This window comes from Oratosquilla oratoria, chromosome 14, assembly GCF_046742065.1.
Source record: "Oratosquilla oratoria isolate Oo_2021 chromosome 14, ASM4674206v1, whole genome shotgun sequence".
Lineage (NCBI taxonomy): Eukaryota > Metazoa > Arthropoda > Malacostraca > Stomatopoda > Squillidae > Oratosquilla > Oratosquilla oratoria.
Window position 1 is genome coordinate 63499308 of NC_134790.1, and position 27993 is coordinate 63527300.

General features: G+C 38.7%; 1 protein-coding gene across 5 annotated transcripts in view; it reads right to left on the reverse strand.

The window, feature by feature from the left end:
* The window catches only part of LOC143032899 (RUN and FYVE domain-containing protein 2-like), a 199990-nt gene that overhangs the window by 100300 nt on the left and 71697 nt on the right, over window positions 1-27993 (reverse strand). For 4 of the 5 annotated variants that reach the window (XM_076198133.1, XM_076198130.1, XM_076198128.1 and 1 more), the window contains 2 exons: window positions 16764-16941; window positions 5962-6108 (listed from right to left, as the gene is read on the reverse strand). In XM_076198133.1, coding sequence (XP_076054248.1) covers window positions 5962-6108; window positions 16764-16941 — 325 coding nt within the window. The remainder of the gene's footprint in view (window positions 1-5961; window positions 6109-16763; window positions 16942-27993) is intronic. The other variant, XM_076198131.1, reaches the window with a different exon arrangement.

Here is a 27993-nt window from a genome sequence, read left to right on the forward strand (position 1 = left end):
TCAGAGGGATCAGCTTGTTAAATGTAGTTGGGAACGCTTATGGGAGGGTCTTGATTAAGAGGATTTGGAGGGGAACAGAGGGAGTAATTGGTGAGGAACAGTGTGGGTTTTGGACAGGAATTGGTTGCATAGATCAGATTTTAGTGGTAAGACAGATATGTGATAAAGCTATAGGAAAAGGCAAGGATGTTTTATGGGCTTTTATGGATTTGGAAAAGGCTTATGACAGGGTAGACAGGAGGGCACTATGGGAGGTATTGCAGATATATGGGATTGGAGGAAAGCTGTTAAGAGTAGTCAAGAGTTTTTATGAGAGTAGTAGAGCATATGTTAGGATTAGAAATGGGGAGAGTGAGTGGTTTGAGGTAAAGGTGGGACTTCGTCAGGGATGTGTTATGTCACCTTGGCTGTTCAATTTATACATGGATGGGGTGGTGTGAGAGGTAAATGCAAGAGTAATGGGTCAGGGATTGGAGATGGTTAAAGAAAATGGAGAAAAGTGGGAGATAAACCAGTTGTTTGCTGACAACACTGTGCTTGTTGCAGGATCTGAGGAGGGATTGTGGAAGTTAGTGACTGAGTTTGGGAAGTTGTGTGAAAGAAGGAAGTTGAAGATAAATGTGGGTGAAAGTAAGATGATGAAATGTACATGGGGAGAAAGTGGCAGCAGACTGGAAGTGAGTATTAAAGAAGAGAGACTGGAGGAAGTGGATAGTTTTAGATACTTGGGTGCGAATGTGGCAGGAAAGGGAGGAGTGGGGGTGGAGGTAGAATGTAGATTGAGAAGTGAGTAAATGCCTTGGGGGATTAAAAAGTGTAATGAGAAATATACATTTGGGAATGGATGCTAAGAGGAGACTGTACGAAAGGGTTATTGTGCCAACAGCACTGTGTAGGGCAGAAACATGAAACATAAGAGAGGAAGAGAGGAGGAGTTTGAATGTGTTTGAGATGAGGTGTCTGAGAAGTATAATAGGCGTTACTAAGCTGGATAGAGTGAGAAATGAGGTGAGGAGGAGAACGGGGGTGAAAAGGGGAGTTGGGAGGTAGGGTTGATGAAAGAGTATTGGGATGGTTTGGACACATGGAATGAGTGAAGAAAGATTAGTAAATGAGGTGTGGAAGGCAGAGGTGGAAGGAGTGAACATGAGGGGGTGACCTGGGATGAGATGGATGGATGGGGTAAAAGGGGCATTGGGAAAAAGGGGAAGAACTGTTGAGGAAGGACAGGAGAGGACAGAAGATAGGAGTGAATGGAGAATGGTTGTGTATGGATAATGCTGTGATGCATGAGGGGGAGTGGGTGTCCCATTTTAATAAATAATTTATATCTAGGATTTTCATTCCATTCATGATTCTATAGTCAGTAGATCTCCTCTTTCTCTTTGTTCCAGACTTGGTAGTTCCAATTTGGACCATCTTTGTTCATATGTTAATATGGAGAGAGTTGGGGCCAACTTTGTCATTGCTCTTTGTATTCTTTCTAATTTCTTTATATTCTTTTTAGTACTGGGTGTTCATAGTGTTGCTGTGTACTCCAGTTTTGGTCTTATTAGTGTAACTAATAATTTTTTAATAATTTCCTCATCCACGTAGTCAAATGTCACTTTCATTGACCCTAATAGGTTGAAGGTTTCTCTGACTATTTTATTGATATGTTTGTCCAGTGACATGGCTTTGCTGATTATCACTCCAAGGTCTCTTTCTAAGTTCACTTTTTTGGCTTCTTCACCAATTTTATAATTTCTTGATAGGTGATTGTGCCAACAGCACCATATGGGGTAGAAACATGGAACGTACGAGAGGAACAGTTTTAAATGTATTTACGTAGTTGTATTTTAAGGGACGAGAGCTATGCTCATAGTGACCCATTTTCGTATCTCTCCACATCCAGTTTATTCTTAAAATCATGTCTAATTTGGCATTCACTATTACTCTGTTCAGTTTGTTCCAGACATCAATCACTCTATGTGGGACTCTATTCTTTTTCAGGTCTCTTCTGTAGCTGTCTTTCTTTAGTTTTTTTTTGTGTTATCTTGTTTCTCTTCTGTCCCACTTTAATAAGTTGTCTCTGTCGAGAATTTCCATCCTTTTCATAATTCTGAAAATGGTCAACAAATCACTTATTTCTCTTCTCTGTTCCAGTGATGACAGATGTAATTTTTCCAATCTTTGTTTGTATGTCAGGTTTGTCAGTGTAGGCACCATCTTTATTGCTGCTCTTTGCATTCTTTCTAACTTTCTTATGTTCTTCTTTGTGCTAGGTGCCCATAGTGTTGCAGCATATTCTAGTTTAGGTCTTATCAGTGTAAAAACTATTTTTTTTAACCATCTCCTCATCTATGTAGTCGAAGGCCACTTTCATTGATCTCAATAAGTTATAAGTCTCTCCAAATAATTTATTGACATGTTTATCAGGTGTCAAGTCACTTGAGATGATTACTCCCAGGTCCCTTTCTGAATCGACTTTTTTGACTTCTTTGTATATATTATAATTATATATTCATTTTTATTTTATTTATTTTATTCTTCTTCTTCTTTTTACCTCTTCTCCACATTTTCTTATTTGATTTCCCATCTACTTAATCTATTTGTTTTTCTTAGTTTTCTTTCTGTCTGTTATTTATCAGTTTGGTGATGTTATTATTCAACTGCTGTAGTTATCCTTTTTTTGTTCTGTTTGATTTTTTTTTAAGGATGGCTATCTCTTGTGTGCAGTTGGGGTTGAATTTTTTCTTGGAGCCTCAGGGAAAAAGTTTTTTGATTGTCTTCTGGATGGCTCTGCAATTTCATCTCTAGGGACAGGAACTGGTCAACATCAAAGGTCATAGTTTTTTTTTTCTTTATTCTATATTTTCTTGCCAATTTGCTTTTTTATCATTTATGAATGTTCTCTTGGTTGTGAGTTGCATTTTCTCCTCCAAATCTATGGTGATCTTTATTGGGTAGAAGTTGGAATGGAAGTATGGTTTCCCATATTGTTTGTGTTTGTAGGGATAGTGAACACACTGTAAATTCAGGGAATGCTGTATATTGCTTCTGTTAGAGGGGTTATCTAATGGTGATATTGCTGGAGTTACTTATGATTAAGTTGGGGAGTTTTTTAGAATTTTGAGTCCTCTTTGGTCTGCTGTTTATATGTTAAGCCGAATTGGGTGATGTGCATTCAGATCACTTTCCAGTGTGTGGATTGTTAGTGAGCTGTCTGGTTGGAGTTGCAGGATATTGCCATAGGGGTTGATGCAGTGGGTGGAGTGTAAATATGTGGTGTAAGTTATGTCTGGATTGAAACTATTTCTGTTGTGGTGTCTGAGGGTTTGTTCAGCATTTTATTTTGTTGGAGAAGGGTATACTGTTCTGTATTGGTGTTATGAGTCTACCTTTGTGTTGCATGTTGTCTTCTCTTAATATGATGTAATCAATGAAGGTGGGAAATGTAGACTGTGGTGTTAGTTTTGTTTCTTGGATGACTGCAATGTGAATGTTCATGTGTTTATTTGTGATTACATTAATATCTCTCTGTATCATATTTAGAATATGTTTTTGTTTGAATGTGGTCTTGGGTGTATATTTTGTTTGACACCTGCAATTCCAATTCTTTGTGTACTGGTTTGTGTTGGAGAATGTAGTGCAAGAAAGGTGGAACCAGAAGTGGCATGTGTGTTTTTAATCTACTGGTTTTGTGCACATTGGGCATCTGTATAGGCCTGAGTTGGTTTCCATGTCATTGACTAATAGACGTGGAATGACAGATGCCAGGGAACTGACCTTCTTATGTGGAAGAAGAAGTAGAAGTAGAAGAAGAAGAAGTAGAAGTAGAAGAAGTAAAAGAAGAAGTAAAAGAAGAAGCAGCAGAAAAAAAAAAAAAAAAAAGCAACAGTAGTAAAGGACGGGAGAGAGCTGAAGATATTGGTAGGGAAAAAGTGAGATTTTAGACCCAATCTATAGACCAGGTACCATCTCCTAGAGGCCACACCTCCTTGTAGAGGTTGGGAGTAGCATGGCATTTCACCATCAACATGGTAGCACCATCAATATAATGACAAGCCACTCTTAAACTCTTACATTCATTAGCAATTTATAAGTCTCCAGTTATTCTACTACTTGTAATGTGTTTTTCCAGCAACACAATATCCATAACCAAGACTCCCAGACTCCATTCCTCTTTTGCATTAATAATTATGTCATCTCCCCTTTGTATATCTCCATGATGGTCACTCCTTGCTTTCACCCAATTAAAATTTTGCATTTTCTTTTGTTGAACTTCACCTTCAACTCCAGGCTACCTTCATAAACCTTCATCTACATCTCACTGAAACAGTTTATTCCACTTCATTTTTCGGTCTATTCATTATCTTGGCATCATCAGTGTACAGGTTTGTATGTCTACTTGGTGATTCATCACACTATGTATATGAAGAACATTAGACAGCACCAGGTCTTTAGTGAGTCTGCTTCTATATCACCAACTAGGGACAGAAAAAAAGGGGGTAGGAGGAGGAGAAGGAGGAGGAGTGGATCTGGAGGAGCACATAGGAAGGAGGAGAAAGAAGTAGTAAGAGGGAGGAAGAGAAAGAGGGATGAAGAGAAAGGGGGAGGAAGAGAAAGGGGGAAGAGGAGAAAGAGGAGGAGGAGAAAGGGGAAGGGGAGAAAGGGGAGGAGGAGAATGGGGGAGGAGGAGAATGGGGGAGGAGGAGAAAGGGGGGGAGGAGAAAGGGGGAGGAGGAGAAAAGGGAAGAGATGGAAATGTAGGAGGTGGAGGAGGAGGAGAGGAGAGGAGGAGGAGGAGAGAAGGAGGAGGAGGGGAGAAAAAGGAGGAGAGGGGGAAGGGAGGAGAAGGAAGGGTAGGAAAAGGAGGTGGAAGAGGAGGCAGTGGGACATAGTGAAAACAGAGGAGGAGGAGGAGGGAGGAGGAGGAGGGAGGAGAGGAGAAGGAAGAGGAGGAGAAGGAAGAGGAGGGGAGAAAGAGAAGTTGGGGAAGAGGACGAGAGGCAGAAAGAGGGGGAAAGAGGAGGAGGAACATGGGCAGGAAAGAGGAAGAGGAGGAGAAGAAGAGGAGGAGGGAGAAGAAATGGATGATGGGAAGAAGTAGAGGAGGAGGAGAAGAAGAGGAGAAAGGGAAGAACAGGAGATGGGGAAGAAAAGAGGAAGAGAAGAAGTGAGGTGGGGAAGAAAAAAAGTGGGAAAGAAGAGGAAAAGGGAAAGATGAGGAGGGAAAAGGAGGAGGAAGAGGATGAGGAGGTGGATAAACATAGTCAGCTCTCCTTGCAAGATAAAACAAAGAAAAAATAGTCAAAATGGATAAATAGAGACTTTGGACCTGGTCCTAGAACCAAGTGACAGCCCATTGAAGTTGGACCTGTCGATAGAAGTGAGTGTGTTGACAGGATTTGAAGACAAGCAGCAGGTTGATTCCTTTCAATGTCCATCTCAAAGGACTACCACAAACAGGTATTCACTGTTGGTCCAATCTAAAATAATATATATTGAATCAGAATCCCTGAACAACATAAGTTTGAATGGTGCCAAATAAATTGTTTTAATTCAAGGTGTAGTGCACAAAGTGGCCTCTTAAATTTCCTTCATCAAAGGCAGTATAGGCAAACCTCATTATACAATTGTTTGTTACACAATTCTTCACCCATGTGATGTTTGCTATACGATTTTCTTCCCATATAATCTTATACTTTCAATATCCTTTTTCACTATTCCATCGACCAATTTTCGCAAATAGAGTCTTTGTAATCGCCGATCACAAATTTCCGCTTAAATCCTTCATGATTGCTCAGTTCTATTCAGCTGATCATGTGTGCAAACCTACTAAAAATGTTTGCATTACATTTGTTCGCTGTACATTCATTTGCTATACAGTTGGTATAATAGGAATGCAACCTGATTGTATAACGAGGTTTGCCCGTATTTGTAAACAGGCGGATATATGCAAAATGTTCATGAACATACATCAGCTGAGCCCATGCCGTTGTCTACATCAGCTGAGCCCATGCCGTTGTCTACATCAGCTGAGCCCATGCCGTTGTCTACATCAGTTGAGCGGACATCAACATCAGCTGAGCCGACTCTTCTATCGGAATTTTTTTTAACCCTTTTCTGGAAAAAAAGCATCAGGTATTGGGTTAATTGTTCTATAGGAAATATGGTCTATACATCAAGGGGGGCTATTATGTGTGTACAAATTCTCTGTCGAGTCATTTATCAAGAGAGATCATAGAAACAGTTACACATAACAAGACGTGGTTGACAAGCATTATACTTGGTGATGAATGCAGATTCTATATTTATATAAGACCGAGAAGATGTACAAGTTCCACAATGAAGAATAGCATTGCTAAAGCTGTTCAACCTTTCCACACAAGACCTTTCCTCCCCAAACCCAGCACAAAACATAAAAAAAACTTACATATGTCACTGACTTAACAATAAATGCATATCATAACTGCAAGTTAGCTACCAAAAATAATAAACACAACATACCTATAGGAGCTAGAGAAATGGCTGACACAAACCAGAATACCAGTATCCCAATAAATTCCTCAGTAATACTGCTCACCCAACAGCCACAAATCCAGGAAACACCCTGTCTTCTCATTGAATGGCCAGCCCTTTCAACTAAACAAAAACTACAATACTGGGGTAATATATATTGACACAACATTCACCCCCAACCAAGAAACCTCTTGGGAAAAGCATATAAAAAATTGAACATGCTCAGATCTGTTACAAGATCAGGATTTGGATAATAGAAAGAAAAATTCATCATGCAAACAACTCAAAAGAAAAATATTTTTCTATGTTATGGTTCCGTACAATAATGAAAACTACAAGAGAAAACATACAAGCACGTCAAAACAAAACCTCATGAATAATGAGGGGTTGCATTAAAACATACTCAATAGGCCATCTGCACTCAGAAACACTCCTATAACTATGGCAACACATGAATATGATTGGAACTGTTCTCTGCAAAAGCTAATTCACACATCCATCATACAGATTTTATGCCTGAAGGATATCAAGGAACACTTCTCTGTGCATATCACCTCTTTCTATTCTCTTTCCCAGTGTGGATAATCCTAATTCATCTAATCATTCCTTACACATTCTGTCAGCCAAGATAAAGACAATTTTAGTTGCTGCCCTTTGTATTCTTTCTATTTTTCATATACTTTTCTTTGTCTAGAGACCACACACTACTGTGTATTCTAATTTAAGGTAAGTAAAATTTTCAATTCATATTTTCTTTTTAACCCTTCATTCATATAATGAAATGCCACTTCTATGTTTATGAACAGCTTATATAGATATCTTACTATTCTATTACTGTTTTTTCAGGCGGCTAATCATCCATAATCACAAGTTCTAAATCCTTTTCCTCATTTCTCACTGTATGACTCCACAATGGTTTCTTCTTACTTTTACCCATTCCCACGAAATCTTTCATCTATTCTGCCACAAGAAGGTACCTTTTTATTCCACCACTAAGCATGCCTACATAAGCATATTCCTGCATATTCCCTTTGACTCCTGTGCTTTCCAACATTTATACGTCTTCTGTGAGGCACCTTTTTCAGATCCAAATGCATGAGTCCACCTAACCATCTCTTTCATGTAGCATATCAACTGCTCTTGAATAAAACAGAAAAATCATTACACACAACCTTCCTTTTTCTGAATCTCCTCCAAATATTTAGTCCACTGTCTTTCACAATTTTTCACACATTTTGGCTACCATGATGGTCAAGGATATTGGTCTATAATTATAGACCAAACCTCAGAATTATAATTCTGAGGTTACCTGCTTCTTCCCCTTCATATCAGCCTGTCTAGCACAGACACTTCTTAGCTCAGCTTTGTACCATAGTGCAGCATCACTAGATCCTTCACTATTTCTTTTGTGAATTTGACACTCAATGCTTTATTCTCAGTTCAGAACAAATTCCTTTGGAATAAGCCACTATATTGTCCACTGTCTTGTTCTGATTCTGAAGAAGAGCAACTCTTTTGGGAAGTACTTTTGAGCACCATTAACTCCAGAGGACAGCTTTCCATAGCCCAAGAAAGACAATAAATGTCAAATGATGGCACTACATGAAGAATCAACCTTGCATCTGACCTGGTAGCTGGATTTTCTCCATTCCAGAACAGTGATGACTACCAAGAAAGTTTTCTACAATAGTATTTACTTAACTACTCCATCTTATTTCTACAACTTATTTGATAGTACCCCATCTGGGGTATTGGCTGCATGTTATTGCGAGGGTAAAATCTGCTCAGTAGCATAAACCATACTTTAGGGTCTATTTTGGGTGACCCTACTGACCACACACCATTTTGTCTGTGAGAGAGGAAATCTTTTAACAGAGAAATGATGATACTTTATTATAATGTGACTGTTCCTCCATTATGTTGTCCCCCACTCTTAATACTGTCCTGCACCATTTCTCTGAATATACATCTCCTTTTTTGCCGAACCTTGTGGTAGGGGAGACAATACTGCCACCAAGTGTTCCCATTCGAGTCGTAAAAGGCAACAAAAAAGGGACAGGGACAGGACTACGCATCCTAAAGGGCACCCTAAAGGGCATTCCTAAAAAAAGCAAAGGCAAAAGAGGGTCTGGAAGGAGTTTTCCAACTAGAACCCTAAGGTTTGGTTCTTTTAATGTGTGTGGATATGGTACAGATGAGAGTAAATGGGAAGAGATAGGCAGTATGTTTGTGAGAAGAAACATGGATGAGTTGCCATTGAAACTAAGTTGAAAGGCAGGGAGTGTAGTTGGGAGGTGTGTTAAGAGTGAGGAGAGGATGAAGGAGAGAAGGGGTGAAGGAGGTTTCTTCAAAGTTAACCACTTCCATATGGTGACGCCTACGTAGGCGCCATGAGGAGCAAGTGGGTACTCGATGATGCCGACGTCAGCATTTTGATTATATTTATTGTAGTCGTACCTACGTAATCTCCATTCTCTCTAAACTGGCTTCATCAATTTTCTATGGTTATCAAAATACATGGGTGAAAGAGAACGAATGATTGAGCACTGACTTTTTTTTATAATGCGATTATTATGACGCAACATCGCACGTTGGGCAGCTAATGCTGCCAGACATGCGATGTGCCCCGGAGTGAAGAGGTTAATGTGGTTGAAGGTGAAACTGGGAAGGGAGATGTAGGTTTTTCTAAGTGCATATAGGCCTGGTAGTGAGAACAGTGTAGAGGAAGGGGAGGCTTTTTGGGATAGATTTAAACAAGTGCATAAAGGGTTTAGAGAGAAATGTCAATGTAGTGGTATTAGATCTCAATGCTATGGTAGGAAACAACCCAATAGGCAGAGTGGTTGGGAAGTGTGAAGTACATACATACATACATATACCAAGGCTTTTTCCCCCTTACTAGGGAGGTAGCCAAAAAGGAAAAGGCATAAAATCATTCCCACCCATTCCATCCCCGAAAACACTCCACACCCCTCCACCCTCCCTCCCATCTTAGCACCTCCTAGATGATGGGTCATCCCTGCACCCTGTCCACTGCCAGGAAAAAATCTAGTGGAGAGTTGATGGTGATGTGTCTAGAGAGTTGATGATAGCAAATCCAGTATATAGGAGGAAAGTCAAGCATAAGCACACATGGGTGAGGATGGTGGATGGAAGGGTGTTAGATAGAGCCTCAATGGACTAAACAGTGGTAACCAGGAGAATAATAGGAGGAGGTTTGGATGTATATGTTCTTAGGGATGAGAGTGGGGGAATATCAGAAATTTTTTGATGGAAGGTGAGAGTGGAGGCTAGATGGAGAAAGAGGAAAAGGACAGAAGGTAGGGAAGTGCTTAGAGGACTCTGCTTAAATGAGAAAGAAAAGGAGGAGTACAAGAAGAAGCTGAGAGAAGAGTGGGAGGGAGTGAAGGATAGAGTAGAACTAAGAGTGGAGGAAGAATGGGGATGTTTCAAGGAGGGAGTCACAAGGTGTGTAAAGATGGTGTGTGGAACAAGGAGGATGGGAGGAAATAGAAAGAAGGGTAGCGAGTGGTGGGATGATGAAGTAAAGAAGGTTGTAGAAGAGAAGAAATGAACATTTATAGATTGGTTGCAAAATAGGACGAGTGAATCATGTGAGAGGTACAGGAGAAGCCAAGATAAGAGGGAGGGAGGGAGGGAGGGGTGGTGAATGAGAGTGGAGTGGGTGGGGATAATATTGGTGGGATTGAAATTATGCCTATGACTTTGGCTACCTCCCTTGTAAGGGGAAAAAGTCCTTGGTATTTTTTCAATGTGAACTATTCTCAATGCTTCATTTTGTACTGATGATATAGTTTGTAAAGTGTCTATGTTTGATTTGTTGATTGCTGGGAACCATGCTGTGGAAGTGTAACTATGATTCTTATGAATTGTCCGCAGACAGTAACTAGTTTCTTTTTGTTGTCCAAAGAAGGTGCTTGCAATTGAATTTAATAGGTTTATTTTCTTGTTAACTTTGACAAATCTCTGACATGTATGCTGAAGGTCATATGAATATAAAAATTGAGGCCTAGAAAACGGCGAGCCACAAAACTGATTCCAAATATCAAAAATAAATCATACAAAAATTGACTAAAACATATGAATCTGTTTTCCCTAAAAAACTGTAGACTCAGAGGTGACTTGATACAGGTCTTTAAGATTCTAAAGGGAATTGACATCAAAAGTGACAAAATTTTCACACTGAATGAGAATCCAACAAGAAATAATGGTCTCAAACTGTCAGGAAATAGATTTAATTTGGAAGTGGGTAGAAACAACTTTGTCAACCATGTAGTTAATGAATGGAATAAACTTCCTGCAGAGGTAATGCAATGTAGTTCAGTTCGAAGCTTTAAGATTTGTTTAGATAAACACCTAAGCAAGATGCTATAATGACTGCCATTTTATATTATTTATTAGTTTTTTATTATTTGTTTGTTTATTATTATTTGCTTGATTTTTATCTATTATTTGTTATCTGTCAATTTATTATTTACTATTTACCTGTTTGTTTATTATCTAACTATACCATCTGGGGTATTGGCTGCATGTTGTTATGGCAAAGTGGCATGCAGTTGATACTTTAGGGTCTATATGGGGCACCCCTATGGACAAGAGCCACACATCATTTTGTCTGTGGTAGAGGAAGACTCTACTCACAGAGAAATGATGAAACTTTCATTACTGCTACTATCCCTCTGTTATGCTGTTCCCTAACCCCTTGTTGCTGTCCTGTACAATTTCTCTGAATTTCATTTCCTTGTTTCACCTACCCTGTGGTGGGGGGAAAAGAATACTGCTACCAAGTATTTCCACTTGGATCGTAAGAGGTGAGAAAAACGGGACGGGGATTGGGACCAGGCATCCTTCTCCCTGTAGCCCCACAGGGGACATTCCTAAAAAAAGTAAAGGCATAAGAGGGTCTAGGAATTTTACAACCAGTACCCTAAGGTTTGGGTCTTTTAATATGCATGGATGTGGTACAGATGAGAGTAAAAGGGAAGAGATAAGTAGTATGTTTGTGAGAAGATGGATGAGTTGGCTTTGAGTGAAACTAAGTTGAGAGGGAAGGGCAAGTGTGAGTTTGGGAGTGTAATTGGGAGGCGTTCAGGAGTGAAGAGAGGGAGAGGGAGGGAAAAGGTGGCTATACCAGTAAGTGAAGAGATAGGTAAACGTGTAGTGGAGTGGAAGGAGGTTTCTTCAAGGATAATGTGGATGAAGGTGAAACTGGGAAAGGAGATGTGGGTTTTTTGTAAGTGCATATGGGCCTAGTTGTGAGATGAATGTAGAAGGGAGGCTTTTTGGATAGATTTAAATGAGTGCATAGAGGGATTAGGGAGAAACATCAATGTAGTGGTCTTGGGAGACTTTAATGCTGGGGTAGGAAAAAACCCAATTGATGGAGCGGTTGGGAAATGTGGAGGTCTAGGAAAGAATCATAGTGGAGAGTTGATGGTGGAGATGTGTCTAGAGAGTTGATGATAGCAAATACAATGTTTAGGAAGAAAGTCAAGCAAAAGTACACATGGGAGAGGGTGGTGGATAGAAGGGTGGTAGATAGAGCGTTAATGGACTATGTAGTGGTAGACAGGAGTATAATAGGAAGAGTTAAGGATGTACATGTGCTAAGGGGAGAGAGTGGGGGAATATCAGATCATTTTTTGGTGGAAGGTAAGTTGAGAGTGGAGAATAGATGGAGAAAGAGGAAAAGGACAAAAGGTAGGGAGGTGCTTAGAGTGAACTCTTTAACTGAAAAGGAAAAGGAGGAGTAAAAGAAGCTGAGAGAGGAGTGGGAGTGAAGGATAGAGTAGAGCTAGGAGTGGAGGAGGAATGGGATGGTTCAACAAGGGAGTCACAAAGTGTGCAGAGATGGTGTGTGGAACAAGAAGGATGGGAGGAAATAGAAGGAAGGGTAGTGAATGGTGGGATGAGGAAACAAAGACGGTTGTAGAAGAGAAGAAGCAAGCTTTCACAGATTGGTAACAAAATAGGACAAGGGAGTCATATGAGAGGTACAAAGAAAAGAAAAGAGAAGTAAAGCAAAAGGTAAAGGAGGCAAAGAGGAGAGCAGATGTGAAATGGGGTATGAGTATGACAGATAATTTTGAAAGTAATAAAAAGATGTTTTGGAAAGAAATTAAGAGAGGAAGAGGAGACGAATCAAGTAGAGAAGAAAAGGTAAAAGATGTAGATGGAGAGATGATAATGGAAGAGAAGGCAGTAAGGGGAAGATGGGCAGAGTATTTTAGGGAGTTGCCAAATGTGAAGGAGGATAGGGAGGGAAAGATAGTTGCAGTGGGAAGTGCTAAGAAAATGACCGTGATGAGTGAGGAAAATGGAGGAGGATGAAGTGAAAGCAGTTGTTAACATGATGACAGCAGATAAGGCACCTGGTCTGGATGGATGCCATGCAGAATGTCTAAAAAAAGGAGGTACAGTTATGGTGGACTGGCTGGTGAGGTTATTTAATGTTTGCTGGAGAGAGGGTAGAGTGCCGGAGGACTGGAGGAGTGCCTGTATAGTTCCACTTTACAAGGGAAAAGGGGACAAGTGTGAGTGTAGTAGTTTCAGAGGGATTAGTTTAAGTGTAGTTGGGAAGGCTTATGGGAGGATCTTGATTGAGAGGATTAGGAGAGGAACAGAGGGAGTAATTGGTGAGGAACAGTGTAGATTTAGGACATGTAGAGGTTGTGCAGATCAGATTTTTGTGGTAAGACATATATATGAGAAAGATATAGGAGAAGGTAAGGATGTTTTTTTTTGGCTTTTATGGATCTGGAAAAGGCTTATGACAGGGTAGACAGGAAGGCACTGTGGGAGGTTTTGTGGATATATGGGATAGGAAGAAAGCTTCTAGAAGCTGTCAAGAGTTTTTATGAGAGTAGTAGAGCATGTGTCAGGATTAGAAATGGAGAGAGTGAGTGATTCGAGGTAAAGGTGGGACTTCATCAGGTATGTGTTATGTCACCCTGGCTGTTCAACTTATACATGGATGGGGTGGTGCGAGAGATAAATGCAAGGGTGGTGGGTCAGGGATTGGAGATGGTTAAAGAAAATAGAGAAAAGTGGGAGGTGAATGAGCTGTTGTTTGCTGACGACACTGCGCTTGTAGCAGGATCAGAGGAGGGATTGAGGAAGTTGGTGACAGAATTTGGGAGAGTGTGTGAAAGAAGAAAATTTAAGATAAATGTGGGTAAAAGTAAGGTGATGAGATGTACAAGTGGTGAAAGTGGCAGCAGACTGGAAGTGAGCATTAAGGGAGAGCAACTGGAGGAAGTGGATAGTTTTAGATACTTGGGTGCAAATGTGGCAGGAAAGGGAGGAGTGGAGGTGAAGGTAGAATGTAGATTGAGAGAAGCGAGTAAATGCCTTCGTGGATTAAAAAGTGTAATGAGGAATAGACTTTTGGGAATGGATGCTAAGAGGAGACTGTATGAAGGAGTGATTGTGCCAACAGCACTGTATGGGGCAGAAAAATGGACATAAGAGAGAAGGAGATTGAATGTGTTTGAGATGAGGTGTCTGAGAAGTATGATGGGGGTTACTAGGCTGGATAGAGTGAGAAATGAGGGGGTAAAGCGGAGAACAGGGGTGGTAAGGAAGTTTGGAGGTAGGGTTGATGAAAGAGTATTAGGATGGTTTGGATACATGGAAAGAATGAGTGAAGAAAGACTAGCAAAAGAGGTATGGAAGGCAGATGTGGAGGGAGTGAACATGAGGGTGCATCCTAGGATGAGATGGATGGATGGGGTGAAGGGGGCTTTGGGGAAGAGGGGAATGTCTGTTGAGGAAGGATGGGAGACGACAGAAGACAGGGGTGAATGGAGAATAGTTGTATATGGATGATGCTGTGATGCATGAGGTGGAATGGGTGGGGGGATGGGGGGTGAGGTAGTATGTGTGAGCAAAATTTGATGCAGCCTGAAGGGATTTCTCCCCATCTTCTCCTTTTATGCATGGAGAGACAGAGAGGGGGGGGGGGTCGCTGATTTAATGAAGCGGCCTTGCTGTGAATGTGCTGTGTCTTGTGACACTGCCTCTGACCCAGGGCAGTGGACAAGGTGCAGGGATGACCTGTCATCCAGGAGGTGCTAAGATAAGAGGGAGGGTGGAGTGTATTTAGGGATGGAATGGGTGGGAATGGTTTTATGCCTTTTTCCTTTTGGCTACCTCCATTGTAAGGGGCGAAAAAGCCTTGGTATATATATGTATGTATAATTTTTATTTATTTTTCTTTTATTTATCATTATTATAAAAAAAATTCTGCATCCAACCTAGTTATGGACCAAATGGTCTCCTGTTGGCATGCTCCTCTTTAGTAATCCTTTGTAATTCTATGGTTCTTTTCTGCATTATTGGCTAGCAGAGGTAGAAGGAAGAGGGGAAGGAAGAGGAGGAAGGGGGAGGAGGAAGGGGGAGGAGAGAGGGGGAAGTTGGAGAAGAAGGGAGAAATGGGAGGAGGAGGGAAGAAGGAGGAAGGAGAAGAAAGGGTAAGGAGGAGGAGGAAGGGGAAGGAGGAAGAGGAAGGGGAAGGAGGAAGAGGAAGGGGAAGGAGGAGGAAGGAGGAGGAAGGGGAAGGAGGAGGAGGAAGGGGAAGGAGGAGGAGGAAGGGGAAGGAGGAGGAGGAAGGGGAAGGAGGAGGAAGAAGGGGAAAGAGGAGGAAGTGTAGAAGGAGTAGGAAGAGGAAGATGACAAGTAGGAGTAGAAGTTGGAAAAGGAGGAGGAGGAGGATATAGAAGAGGAGCAACAGGAAGAAGAGCAGTATGAGGGGGGGAGGAAGAAGAGGAGGATATGTAGTAGGATGAGGATGTGAATGTCACGTAGGAAAAGGAAAAGGTGGAAAAGGAGGTCAAGGAAAAGGACAAGGCGGAGGACAAGGAAGTGGAGGAGGAGGAGAAGGGCAAAGAGGAGGACATGGAGAAGGAGGAGGAAAAAGAAGAGGAGGAGAAGAGGAGGAAGAGAGGAAGAAAAAGGAGGAGGAAGAAGAGAAGGAGAGGAGAAGGAAGAAGAAGAGGAGGGGGGAGCAGCTGGCAGTTGTCAGATATTCTTGTATAATAAAGAAGGGAAGGGTAGGAGAGTAGTCAAGTTGATAAGAGACCTTAGGGCTAATATGAAGACAGTGCCAGACCTCTGGGTTTACATTATTAAGAGATGTGTATGTTGATGGATTTCTTTTAAAGATGAGAGGTCAGGTGATGATTCCAACATCCAACTTGTCATGACACAATTAGCCAATATCCTTTACTGGCCTCTTAACTTTTATGGTGAAACAAATAAACTCACTCATTTGTTTTGATTCACCATGACACAACACAAATCTAATTATTTTGTCAGTTCACTGCATTCTTTATCCTTCAAAATCTTGAATACATGTCCAATTGCCCATATGTATATGGTATATTTGAATTAATTATAATGTGACTTAATGTACCAAACAGTACTAAAACTTTTGATACATACAAAGTTTTCAATATCATCATTTCCACTGTTGGACCATAAAGATCTAAATAGTTTATATATCTACATATCAATGTAGGATAAATAAGTTGAAGAACATGAACTTATATATAGAGTCCATATTCCTAAATAGATCTACATTCTCCATATCTTTTTAAATGTGCAGTAAATTTTTTCCTTTTTCTTAATATTAAGCTCTTCAACACAGCATCACATTTTGTTAATTTTGTTCTGGTTCTGGACTAGTGATTTGATGAGGCTTAGTATCCAGCCTGCAGGCAGTCTCCATCTATCAAGACCCCTTTAGACCAAAATCTGCCCCACAAGTGAATAGAATTGCTTGTACTGAACCAGAAACAAAAATTATGAAATGTCACAATAATAAAAGAAGTTGCTTGCTTCACTAAAAATCTAAGAATATGGTCCATCACCTAATTTAAGCCCTAGTCACACCAAGCTTACAACCTGTTTCCAACCACCTTCAACCGAAAATCAAACGATCGGTTAGCAACACAAAACCTATGCAGGGAATTGAACTGGAAAAAGTTAATGTGGTTGATAAAATGAAAATCTATGTAGCTATTCAGTGGGTGTTGTAATATATCTATCTCTCTATCGATCTATCTTATTACCAACTACCAGTGACTTCCAAAGACTACCTGCAACTGGCCAACAACCACCTGGTTGCTGGTGGTCGGAAACAGGTCACAAGCTTGGTGTGACTTGGCCCTAGTTACTTAACACTGATAAATCTTTATCACATTAGTCCAAATAAAATATAGTTTCTGTGGTCTTCCCACCTCTTTATCCTGCTCTGCTTGCTGCTGTTGTGTTGGCAGACCCCTTTCTTTTCGTAGTTTGTCATTTTCTTCTTGTAACTGAATGATGGAGTTTTTGCTAATGGCTAAGTCCTCCTTCATAAGGGCATTAGTTGTTGTTAAAGTTTCCACCTTAGCTTGCAGGTTAGTAACTGTGGCACTGAAAGAGCAAGTAAGAATAATGAAATAAGTACACCTAACACTTTCTATTGTTCACACTATCAACATTTGGTACTTCACACATATGTTCTGGCCTTACTCAACTAATATGGTCTTACTAAGCCAAGACATAAACTTTGGATTGCAGGCTTTTACATACTTGGAATAATAATGTACATAAAGTATGGGAAACAAGTAAATATCTTTGGGGAATAAAAAGTGTCATGAGAAATAGGTATCTGGGAATGAAAACAAAAAGAAGACTATACAAGGGTGATTGTGTCCATAACCCTGTATGGAGCAGACTTGGAATTCAAACAATCAAGAATCTGTCCCTGGTCTCTCTTGCAGAAGACCTGTGGCCTTCAGAATTTGAAACTTAACTTGAAATTTGAAAGAGGCAGATAGGAGAAGCCTACATGTATTTGAAATGAAGTGTTTAACCCCTTTCATACGGTGACGCCTACGTAGGCGTCATGAGGAGCAAGTGGGTATGCGAGGATGCCTATGTCGGTGTCTTGATTATATTTATTGTAGTTGTACCTGTGTGACCCCCATACTCTGTAAACTGGCTTCATCATATTTTCTATGGTTATCAAAATTCACGGGTGACAGAGAGAACGAGCAATACAGCGGTGACTTTATTTTTTATAATGCGAGTATTATGATGCAACATCACACATCTGGCAGCTAATGCTACCCACGAGATTTTGACCCGGAGTGAAGGGGTTAAGAAGTATGGCTGGTATCATGAGGATGTAAGAGTGAAAAACAAAGTGAAGTGGAGAGCAGGGATGGAATGAGAGACTGCAGATTGGGTTGGTCAAAGAATACTGGGGTAGTTTGGTTATATGAAAAAATGAGCAAAAACACACTACCAAAATGTGTAGAAGGTAGAGGTGAGTGGAGTACACTTTAGGGGACGACCAAGAATGGGATGGATGGATGGACAGGAAGAAGGTCTTGGGTACAAGGGGAATGTTTGTTTAACCCCTTCAATACGGGCCAAAATCTTGCGGGGAGCATTAGCTCCCAAACGTGCGATGTTGCGTCATAATACTCACATTATAAAAAATAAAGTCACCGCTGTATTGCTCATTCTCTTTCACCCGTGAATTTTGATAACCATAGAAAATATGATGAAGCCAATTTACAGAGTATGGGGGTCACGCAGGTACAACTACAATATATATAATCAAGACGCCAACATCGGCATCCTCGCGTACCCACTTGCTCCTCATGACGCCTACGTAGGTGTCATTGTATCGAAGGGGTTAAGAGGGAAGGGAGAGGGCAAGAGAGAGGTGTGTGTGTGTATTTACCTAGTTGTATTTACCTAGTTGTATTTTACGGGAAGGGGAGCTATGCTCGTGGGGTCCCGTCTTCATATCTCGTTTTATCTAAACTATTTTTAAATTCATGTATTGTTTTTGCACACACCACTTTCTCATCTAACTTGTTCCAACTGTCTATTACTCTGTGAGGAAAGCTGTTCTTTTTCAAATCTCTTCTATAGCTGTCTTTTTTTATTTTCTTTCAGTGTCCTCTTGTATTTCTGTCATCCCATTTTATCAGATTCTCTCTATCAGTAATTTCTATGCCTTTCATGATTCTGTAAATAGCTATCAAATCTCCTCTCTCTCTTCTTTGCTCTAGTGTCTGTAGTTCAAGTTTTGCTAGTCTCTCTTCATATGATAGTTTTGAGAGTGTTGGTGCCAATTTTGTTATTGCTCTTTGTATTCTTTCAAGTTTTTTTTATACATTTTTTTGTACTTGGTGACCATATCGTTGCTGCATATTCCAATTTTGGTCTTATCAGGGTGATTAGGATTTTCTTCACCATTTCTTCATCCAGGTATGTAAATGCAACTTTGATTGTTCTTATTAAATTATAAGTTTCTCCAAAAATCTTATTTATATGTTTCTCAGGTGACATATTATTCATAACAATGACTCCCAGGTCCTTCTCATTTTCTACTTTTTTTATTCCTTCTTCTCCCAAATTATATGATCCTGTTATTCTGTTTTTGCTTTTTCCAAATTCCATTATACTACACTTTTTTGTATTGAACTCCATCTCCCACTTCCTACTCCATTCCTGTACTTTATATAGATCTCTCTGTAGTGATTCACAATCTTCTTCTGTTTTTACTCTTTTTAGTAGTTTTGCATCATCTGCAAAGAAGCTCATATAGCTTTCAATTCCTTCATCCATATCATTAATATATATAGCAAACATTATTGGGGCCAGTACTGTTCCCTGCGGAACACCGCTTATTACTTTATCCCATTTTGAGTGTTGGTCTCTTATCACTACTCTCATTATTCTTTCTTGCAAAAAGTCTTCCATCCAATTTAGCAGTTTGCCCTGTATTCCTCCTTCAGTTTCTAATATCTTAACCCCTTCCATACGGTGCCGCACACGTAGGCGTCATGAGGAGCAAGTGGATTCGCGACGCTGCCATATCGGCGTCTTGATTACATTTATTGTCGACGCCCCTGTGTTTTTACATTCTCCCAAATGCGCCCTGAATCTCATTCTCTGTGGTTCTCAAAATTCGCGGTGAATGAGAGAACGATCGATATAAGCGGTGACTATATTTTATGATGCGAGTATTATTACGACACGTCATACGGCTGGCATTGGCTGCTGCCCGCAAGATTTAAGTCCCGTACTGAAGTGGTTAAGCAACTTCTTATGTGGAACTTTGTCAAAAGCTTTCTTTAGGTCTAGAAATGCACAGTCCGCCCATCCATCTCTTTCTTGTATTATATCTATTAGAAATGCACAGTCCGCCCATCCATCTCTTTCTTGTATTATATCTATTAGAAATGCACAGTCCGCCCATTCATCTCTTTCTTGTATTATATCTATTAGCCTTGAATAGAAACATATTAAATTCGTGACGCATGATTGTCCTTGTCTGAATCCAAATTGCCTTGGATTTAACACTTTTGTTTGTTTTTTTTTCTAAATATTTTACCCATCTACTTTTGATCATTCTTTCACATATTTTTGCTATTGTACTTGTTAGAGAGACTGGTCTATAGTTTGTAGGTTCTTCTTTATTGCCTCCTTTATATATAGGTACTATATTTGCTTTTTTCCAATCTTCAGGAACTTTTCCTTCAAGGAACTGTTTAGTATGCTATGTATTTTGTCTGCCAGTTCATTCCTGCATTCTTTCAGAATCCAGTTTGCTATTTCATCTGGTCCATGCGATTTTCTGACATCAAGATTACTCAAGTGTGTCAATATTTCATTCTTTGTTACTTCTATTTCTTCCATAGGGGGGACTTTCTCTTTCCATTCAATCTCTTCAGGTTGTATGTTCTCCCTTGTAAACACTGATTTAAAATGTTTGTTCATAATTTCCGCCATTTCCATTTCCTCAGTGTATTCAACTCCCCCTTGTCTTAATTTCTCCAAGTCTTGTTTGTTTTTCAGTTTATTGTTTACAAATCTGTAGAATAGTTTTGGTTGATCTTTACACTTTTCTATGATATCTTTTTCATATTTTCTCTTTACCTCTCTGCACTTTTGTACGTATTCATTTTGTACATATTCCTTTTTTCAGGTCTTCTGTCTTTTTTCCATCTGGTCCAAGCTTTGTCTCTTTTGTCTTTTAACTCCCTACAACTTTCGTTGTACCAGCATTTTACATATTCTTTTTCTTGTTTTTGTCTTGGGACATACTTTTCCACCCCTTTGTAGATTTTTGTCAAAATATTCCATTTCTCTTCCACTGTTGTTTCTTCTTTGTATATTTCTTCCCAGTTTTCTTGTTGAAAGAATTCTCTTATTTTATCAAAGTTTGTTTTTTCATACATCATTCTTCCTTTTCTATATTGTTCATTTCTTTTCCTATATTTTTCTTCATTAAGTTCCAGTTCAATCAATATGTGGTCACTTTTACTTATTGGTGTTTTATATTCAATCTTGTCCACTATTCTAGGTTCAAATATAATTATTAAGTCTAGTCTCGATGGTTCTTCTTCATTTCTATACCTAGTGTTCTCCTGTATCCATTGTGTCATTGTATGGTCAGTAATCATCTCAAGTAGAGCGTTTCCCCATGAGCCGTCTCCACCCTTTACTGTCATTTCTTCCCAGCAGATTTCTTTGCAATTAAAGTCGCCCATCATAACTATTCTTCCTCCATCTTCCATTATTTTATTTAATGTTATCTTTGTGTCCTCTAACATACTTTTATGTTCACTCTCCTCCCATGAGGCTGTTTTCGGAGGCACATAATTTATCACAAATTTTCTGCTCTTCTTATCTTTGTCTTCCACTTCTATCATAATCATCTCTACTGTATTCTTTCCATATATGACACCCCTCACGTTTATATCCTTCTTAGTCAGGAACATAACTCCACCCCCTTGCTTTTTCTCTCTGTTTTTAATCCAATAATTATATGCATCATGTCCTACACTGTTGGGTGGTAGTGGGCCTTTTAATTTTGTTTCTACAATTCCCATTATGTCCGGTTCTTTTTCTTTCAAATAATCATTCAGCTCATTCAATCCTGTTATTAATCCATCTATATTTGTGTAAGACACTCTTAGTTTTCTGTCACTTCCATTGTGTTCTCTGTTTCCCTTTTGTTTTTCTCTTGTATGTCGAACCGCCTTAGTTTCATATTCACTACTCTCCAATAGAATCTCTCTTTTTCTGACTCCGTTCTGCTCTCGTTTTTTTTTCTTAGCTTCAAGTCTTTTCTGCTTTTCTTGCTCTCTTTCCTCTTTATTCATTTCCCTTTTTATCCATACCTTTTTATATTGTTCACTTGTTGCTAGTTTCCCTGTTTTGGATAAGATATTCTCTGCCGTCGTTTGTGACCTGAATTTAATCTTAATTGGTCTGGTCTTATCTGTACTATACTTTCCGAGCCTGAATTTTTCCTCAATTTCCTTCATAATTTCTGGTTCATCTTCCTGAACTAATTTTAGTAAACTGCTTACTTTTTCATTTTCCTCATTGGTTCTTGAGGTTCTATCTGGGTTATGTTTCTCTTCCATTCCTAATATAATTATACATTTCTTTTTATCAGCTAAGTCTCTTACTATATTCTCCTTCTGTCTCATCACTTTAATAACTGAGTCTTCAGTTTGTTCTCTCATTTGCTGTTTAATTATGTCAGTAAATGCAACTTTACTGTTTTCTTGAATTGTCTTCCATCCCTCTCTGTTTTCTTTATTATTCATCTTTAACTCTTCATTCTCCTTTTTTACTTCTTTTAACTGTCTTTTTAGGTCTTCTATTTCCTTAGTTAAGTTTTTGTTCGCCTTCTCTAGTTCTTCCAATTTTTCAACCCTCTGTACAATGCTGTTAACATGACCGAACCTACGCTCCCAATCCTCGATCATCTTCTCGAACTTCTCTACTAGTCTTGTCAGTCGGGGGGGTTTGTGTCCCCCCCCACCCTCTTTAAATCCCTGGAAAATATTCTCATCACTTTCTACTGTATTGCTCTTATCTATACTTCTAATCTTTACATTTTTATTAGACATTTCGTCGTCGCTCAGCTGGTCGGGGGGCCGTTTTTTTGGTGTTTACATTTCGTTTGTCTGCCTGGGCCAAGTCTTCTCCTTCCTCATTTCCTTCCATTTCCCTCAGCAATCCCTCCCCTTCTCTTCTTTCCCTACTTTCCCACTACCCCACGAGCAATTTCCCCCCACCCTGTAAATACAATAGGCACTTCCTTTGCTTTGGGATCCACGAAACTTCACTTTTCTTCAGAACGTTCTCTAAGCCGTCCGTTCGTTGAAGTGTGTGTGTGTGTGTGTGTGTGTGTGTAGCATACAGGAAAAGGAGAAATACATGTTTGGTCCCATCTCCTATTCTCTAATTAATTATTTATCCTACCTAACCTCAAATTCATGTATGGTTCCAACTTAATCTATGGCTTTGATTTCTTATTACCATACTTGGATTTGAATTTGTGTATTGTTCAAGCTTGCCCTATATCACTTCCTACGCTATTCCAGGTATTCATGCATCTATATGGAAAACTGTATTTCTTCACATCCTTTAGACATGTGGTATTTCTTAATTTTCTCCCATGACTTCCTGAAACCCTCCCATCTTTCATCAGGAGATTCCTTCTGTCAATGCAATCTATCCCCTTTAGTGACATGAACAATGTAATCACATCACCTCCTTCCCTTCAATTTTTCAAAGTTGGCAGACACAGTACTTTTAGTCCTTCCTTATATAGTTTACCTACCAGGTTCAGGACCAGTTTGGTTGCTGCCCTTTGTATTCTCTCCATCTTATCTATATCCTTCACTCTGTGTGGAAACCATACTACTGATACATATTCCAGTTTTGGGCAAATTGGGGTTTCAATGAGTTTTTTCATCATCTCTTCATCCATATAGTGAAATGCCACTTTGCTCTTCTGCAATAGTCCATATGTCTCTCTCACAATCTTACTGATATGTCTGTCTGGTGACAGGTTGTTTTTTTATCAACACTCCTAAATCTTTCTCTTCTTTTATTTTGCGATGGGCTCACTTCCTGAGGAGTAGTTAAAGTATGGTCTTTTGCCACTACTCCCCATTTCCATTATTTTATATTTTTTGGTATCAAACTTTATTTCTCATTCTTGGCTCCATGCAAAGATAGTGTCTAGCTCTTTTTCCAATGGTCTACCATCCTCCTCGTTTTTCACTTTTGTCATGATTTTTGCATTATCTTTACCTAGTTGTATTACACAGGAAGGGAGCTATGCTCATGGTGACCTGTCTTTGTATCTTTCAGCATCAAGTTTTTTCTTAAAATCTTGAATAATATTTGCACACACTGTTTCTTTAAGTTATTCCATATATCCAGCACTCTGTGTGGGAAGCTGTTCTTTTTCCTATCTCTTCTGTAGTTGTCCTTTTTGAGTTTCTTTTCATGACCTCTTGTTTTTCCATTTACATTTTTTAGCAAATCTTTTCTGTCAAGGATTTCCATTCCTTTCATGATTCTAAATATAGTGAGCAGATCACCTCTTTCTCTTCTTTGCTCTAGTGTTGGTAGTTCTAATTTCAATAATCTTTGTTCATATGTTAATTTGGAAAGAGCTGGTACCAACTTTGTTGTTGCTCTCTGTATTCTTTCTAGTTTCCTTATATTCTTTTTAGTACTGGGTGTCCATAGTGTCACTGCATATTCCAGTTTTGGTCTAATCAATGTGACTAATATTTGTTTTAATCATTTCTTCATCCAAGTATTCAAATGCCACTTTCATTGACCTTAGTAGGTTGTAGGTTTCACCAACTATTTTGTTTATATGTCTATCCAGTGTCATGTCTTAGCTGATTATCACTGGTATTTTTCCTTCCTTAGGTGAACAATTTATTATATATTTTGCCTATCAATTCTTTACACTCCTTTAGTATCCAGTTTGCAGTTCCATCTGGGCTGTGTAATTTCCTGACATCAAGGCTTGTTACTTGATCCATTATTTCAGCTTGTGTTGCTATTATTTCCCCCATAGGGAAAGATTTCACTTCTCACCCTTCATCCCAGTGCCATACTTTTTCTCTAGTGAAAACCAATTTGAAATGTTTACTCATGACTTCAGCCATTTCTATATCTTCTGTGTATTCCATGTTCCTCTGGCATAGGTTCTCTATTTCATGCTTTTTTTCAATTTACCATTCACATATCTATAAAATAGTTTTGGTTGATCCTTACATTTTTCTATTATGTCTTTTTCATAATTTCTTTTTTTCCTCCATATTTTAATATATTCATTTCTTTCATTTGCCACTTTCAAGGATTTTCCTACTTTTTCCATCTTTCCCAAGCTCTTTTTTTTGTTTTTCTTCTTGCTGCATTGTCTATTAAACCAGCACTTATTATATTCCTTTTCCTGTTTTTGTCTTGGTACATACTTATCCAACCCTTCATTGTAGATTTCCTTCATCTTCCATTCATGTTTTTTCATTGTGAAATTTATCCGAACTCGCTTCTTGAAAATTGTTCTTAAGTTTCACAAAGTCTGTTTTACTATATACCAGTCTCTCTTTTCTGTATTTCTCATTTCTCTCCATATACATTTCCTTTAGTTCCAGTTCAAGTAATATGTGGTCACTCTTCCCAATTGGTGTCTTGTATTCAATTTTATCCACAATTTCAGGTTCTGATACAAAGAATAAATGCAGTCTTGATGGTTCTTCATTATTTCTATATCTGACGTTTTCCTTTACCCATTGTGGCACTGTATATCCCACAGTCATATCAAGTAATACATTTCCCCATAATTCCTCTCCACCTTTCACTGTCATCTCTTCCCAACAGATTTCTTTGCAGTTAAAATCCCCCATAAGTACCACATTTCCTTCATCTTTCAGCACCCCATTTAATGAAATCCTTGTATCTTCTAACATTTTAGAGTAATCTCTCTCCAAGAACCCATTTTTGGGGGCACATAGATCACCACAAACATTCTCTTTTTCATGTCTTTATCTTCAACTCTTATCGTGATCATTTCCACACTGTTCCCTCCATTTGTAACCTTCATCACTATTAAATTTTTCTTAGCCAAGATCATAACTCTTTCATCCTGTTTTTCCTCTCTATTTCTAAGCCAGTGATTATATAATCCATTTCCAACACTGTTAGGTGATAGTGGACCCCTTAATTTTGTCTCTACAATTGCCATTATGTCTGGTTTTGCTTCTGACAAGTAATCATTAAGCTCATTTAATCCTGAAATTAAACCATTTATATTAGTATAAGCCACTTTTAATTTTCTGCACTCTCCATCTCTTTGTTCCTTTCATTTTTTTTTTTTTTTGAAGATACCATTTTCTCAGTATCATATCTAACACTCTCCAAAAGAACTTCTTTTCCTCTGGTTCTGTTCTTTTCTCGTTTTTTTCTTTAGCTTCACTTCTAAATGTCTTCTCTCTTTGTCTTTCCTCAAGGTTCATATATCTTTTTATCCATACATCTTTATAGTGCTCAGTATTAGCTAGCTTGTTCTTGCTAGTATCTCTTCTGCTGCCCTTTGTGACCTTAGTTTGATCTCTAGGGGTCAATTTCCTTCAAAATACCTTCTTATTCTATACACTTTCTCTATTTCCTTTTCTAATTCTTGCTCTTTATCTTGTATTACTCTCGAAACATCTATTACTAGATCTTTCTCTTCTTTTTCTCTCACATATTTAACTAGGTTCTTTTTTTTTTTAGACCAAATACTACTATACACTTCTTTTTGTCTACTGTATCTCTCACCAAATTTTCCTTTTCTTTGATTACCTGAATGACTGTTTCCTTAGTTTTCTCTTGCATTTGTTGCTGAACAATTTCTTTAAAAGATACCTTATCTTTTTCGTGATCTTTCCATTGTTTCTTGAGTTATAATATTTTTTCTTTCTCTAATCCTTCTCCAATTTTTTCAGTCATTATCTTCATTTGTATGTATTTACCTAGTTGTATCTAACAGGAAGGGGAGCTACGCTCGTGGTGTGCCTTTGTATCTCGCAGTGTCTAATTTGCTCTTAACTTCATCCAGTTTGTTCCAAGTGTCCACTACTCTGTGTGATTTTTTTTTTTTTTTTTTAGATCTCTTCTATAACTATCCTTTTTGAGGTTTTTCCATATCCTCTTGTCCCAATTTAGTAAGTCCTCTCTATCAAGTACTTCCGTGCCTTTCATGATTCTGTAGATGGTCAGTAGGTTGCCTCTCTTCTTTGTTGTCGGTAACTTCAATTTAGCCAGTCTCTCTTTATATAACAAGTTTGAAAGTGCTGGGGGCATTTTTGTGGTTGCTCTCTGGATTCTTTCAATTTTCTTTATATTCTTTTTGGTATTGGGTGACCATAGTGACACAGCATACTCCAGTCTAGGCCTTATTAGTGTGACTAATATTTTTTCTTAACAATTTCTTCGTCTAAATAGGTAAACGCCACTTTTATTGATCTTAGCAAGTTATGGGATTCTCCAACAGTTTTGTTTATTTGTTTATCAGGGAACAAGTTGTTTGAGATAATTATTCCCAGGTCTTTTTCAGATCCCACTTTCAATACTTCCTTTGTTCCAATTGTATATTGTTCTGATATTCTTTTTTTTTTACTTTTTCCAAACTCCATTATGCTACATTTCTTAACATTTAAAGTCCACTTCCCACTTCTGACTCCATTTCCAAATCTTGTTTATGTCTCTCTGTAGTGATTCACAGTCCATTTCGGTTTTCACTTTCCTCAATAATTTAGCACTGTCTCCAAAGAAGCTCATGCAACATTCCGCATCTTCATCCATGTCATTCACGTAAATAGTGAACATTATTGGAACCAATACAGATCCCTGTGCAACTCCACTACTCACCTTCTCCCAATCTGAACACTTTTCTCATTTTTCTACCATGCAAGAAATCCTCCATCCAGTTTAGTACATTGCCTTGTATCCCTCCTAAGGTTTCCAATTCTTTTAATAATTTTTTGTGGGGTACTTTGTTGAAGGCTTTTTGTAAGTATAGGAAAGCACAATTAGCCTATCCATCCTTTTCTTGTATTATATCTATTAGTCTTGAGTAGAAACAGATTAAATTTGTAATGGATGATCTTCCCTGTCTGAATTCAAATTGTCTCAAGTTTATTATATTGTTTTCTTCCAGTTGTTTTACCCATATATTCTTGATAATTTTCTCACAAATTTTGGCTATAGTGCTTGATAGGGAGACTGGTCTGTAATTAGTTGGTTCTTCCTTGTTTCCTCCTTCATATATTGGTACAATGTTGGCATTTTTCCAGTCCTTTGGTATTTTTCCTTCTTTAAGTGAACAACTTATGTTGCATATTTTGTCCATTAGTTCTTCTTTACATTCTTTTAGTATCCACTTTACAATTCCGTCCGGGCTGTGCGATTTCCTAACATCAAGGTTTGTTAATTGATCCACTATTTCTTTTTGTGTTATTATTTCCCTTATGGGGAGAGATTGCACTTCAATTCCTTCATCCTTATACTGCTTTTTTTCTCTCTTGTGAAAACAGACTTGAAATGATTGTTCATGACTTTGGCCATTTCTAGATCTTCTGTGTATTCTGTATT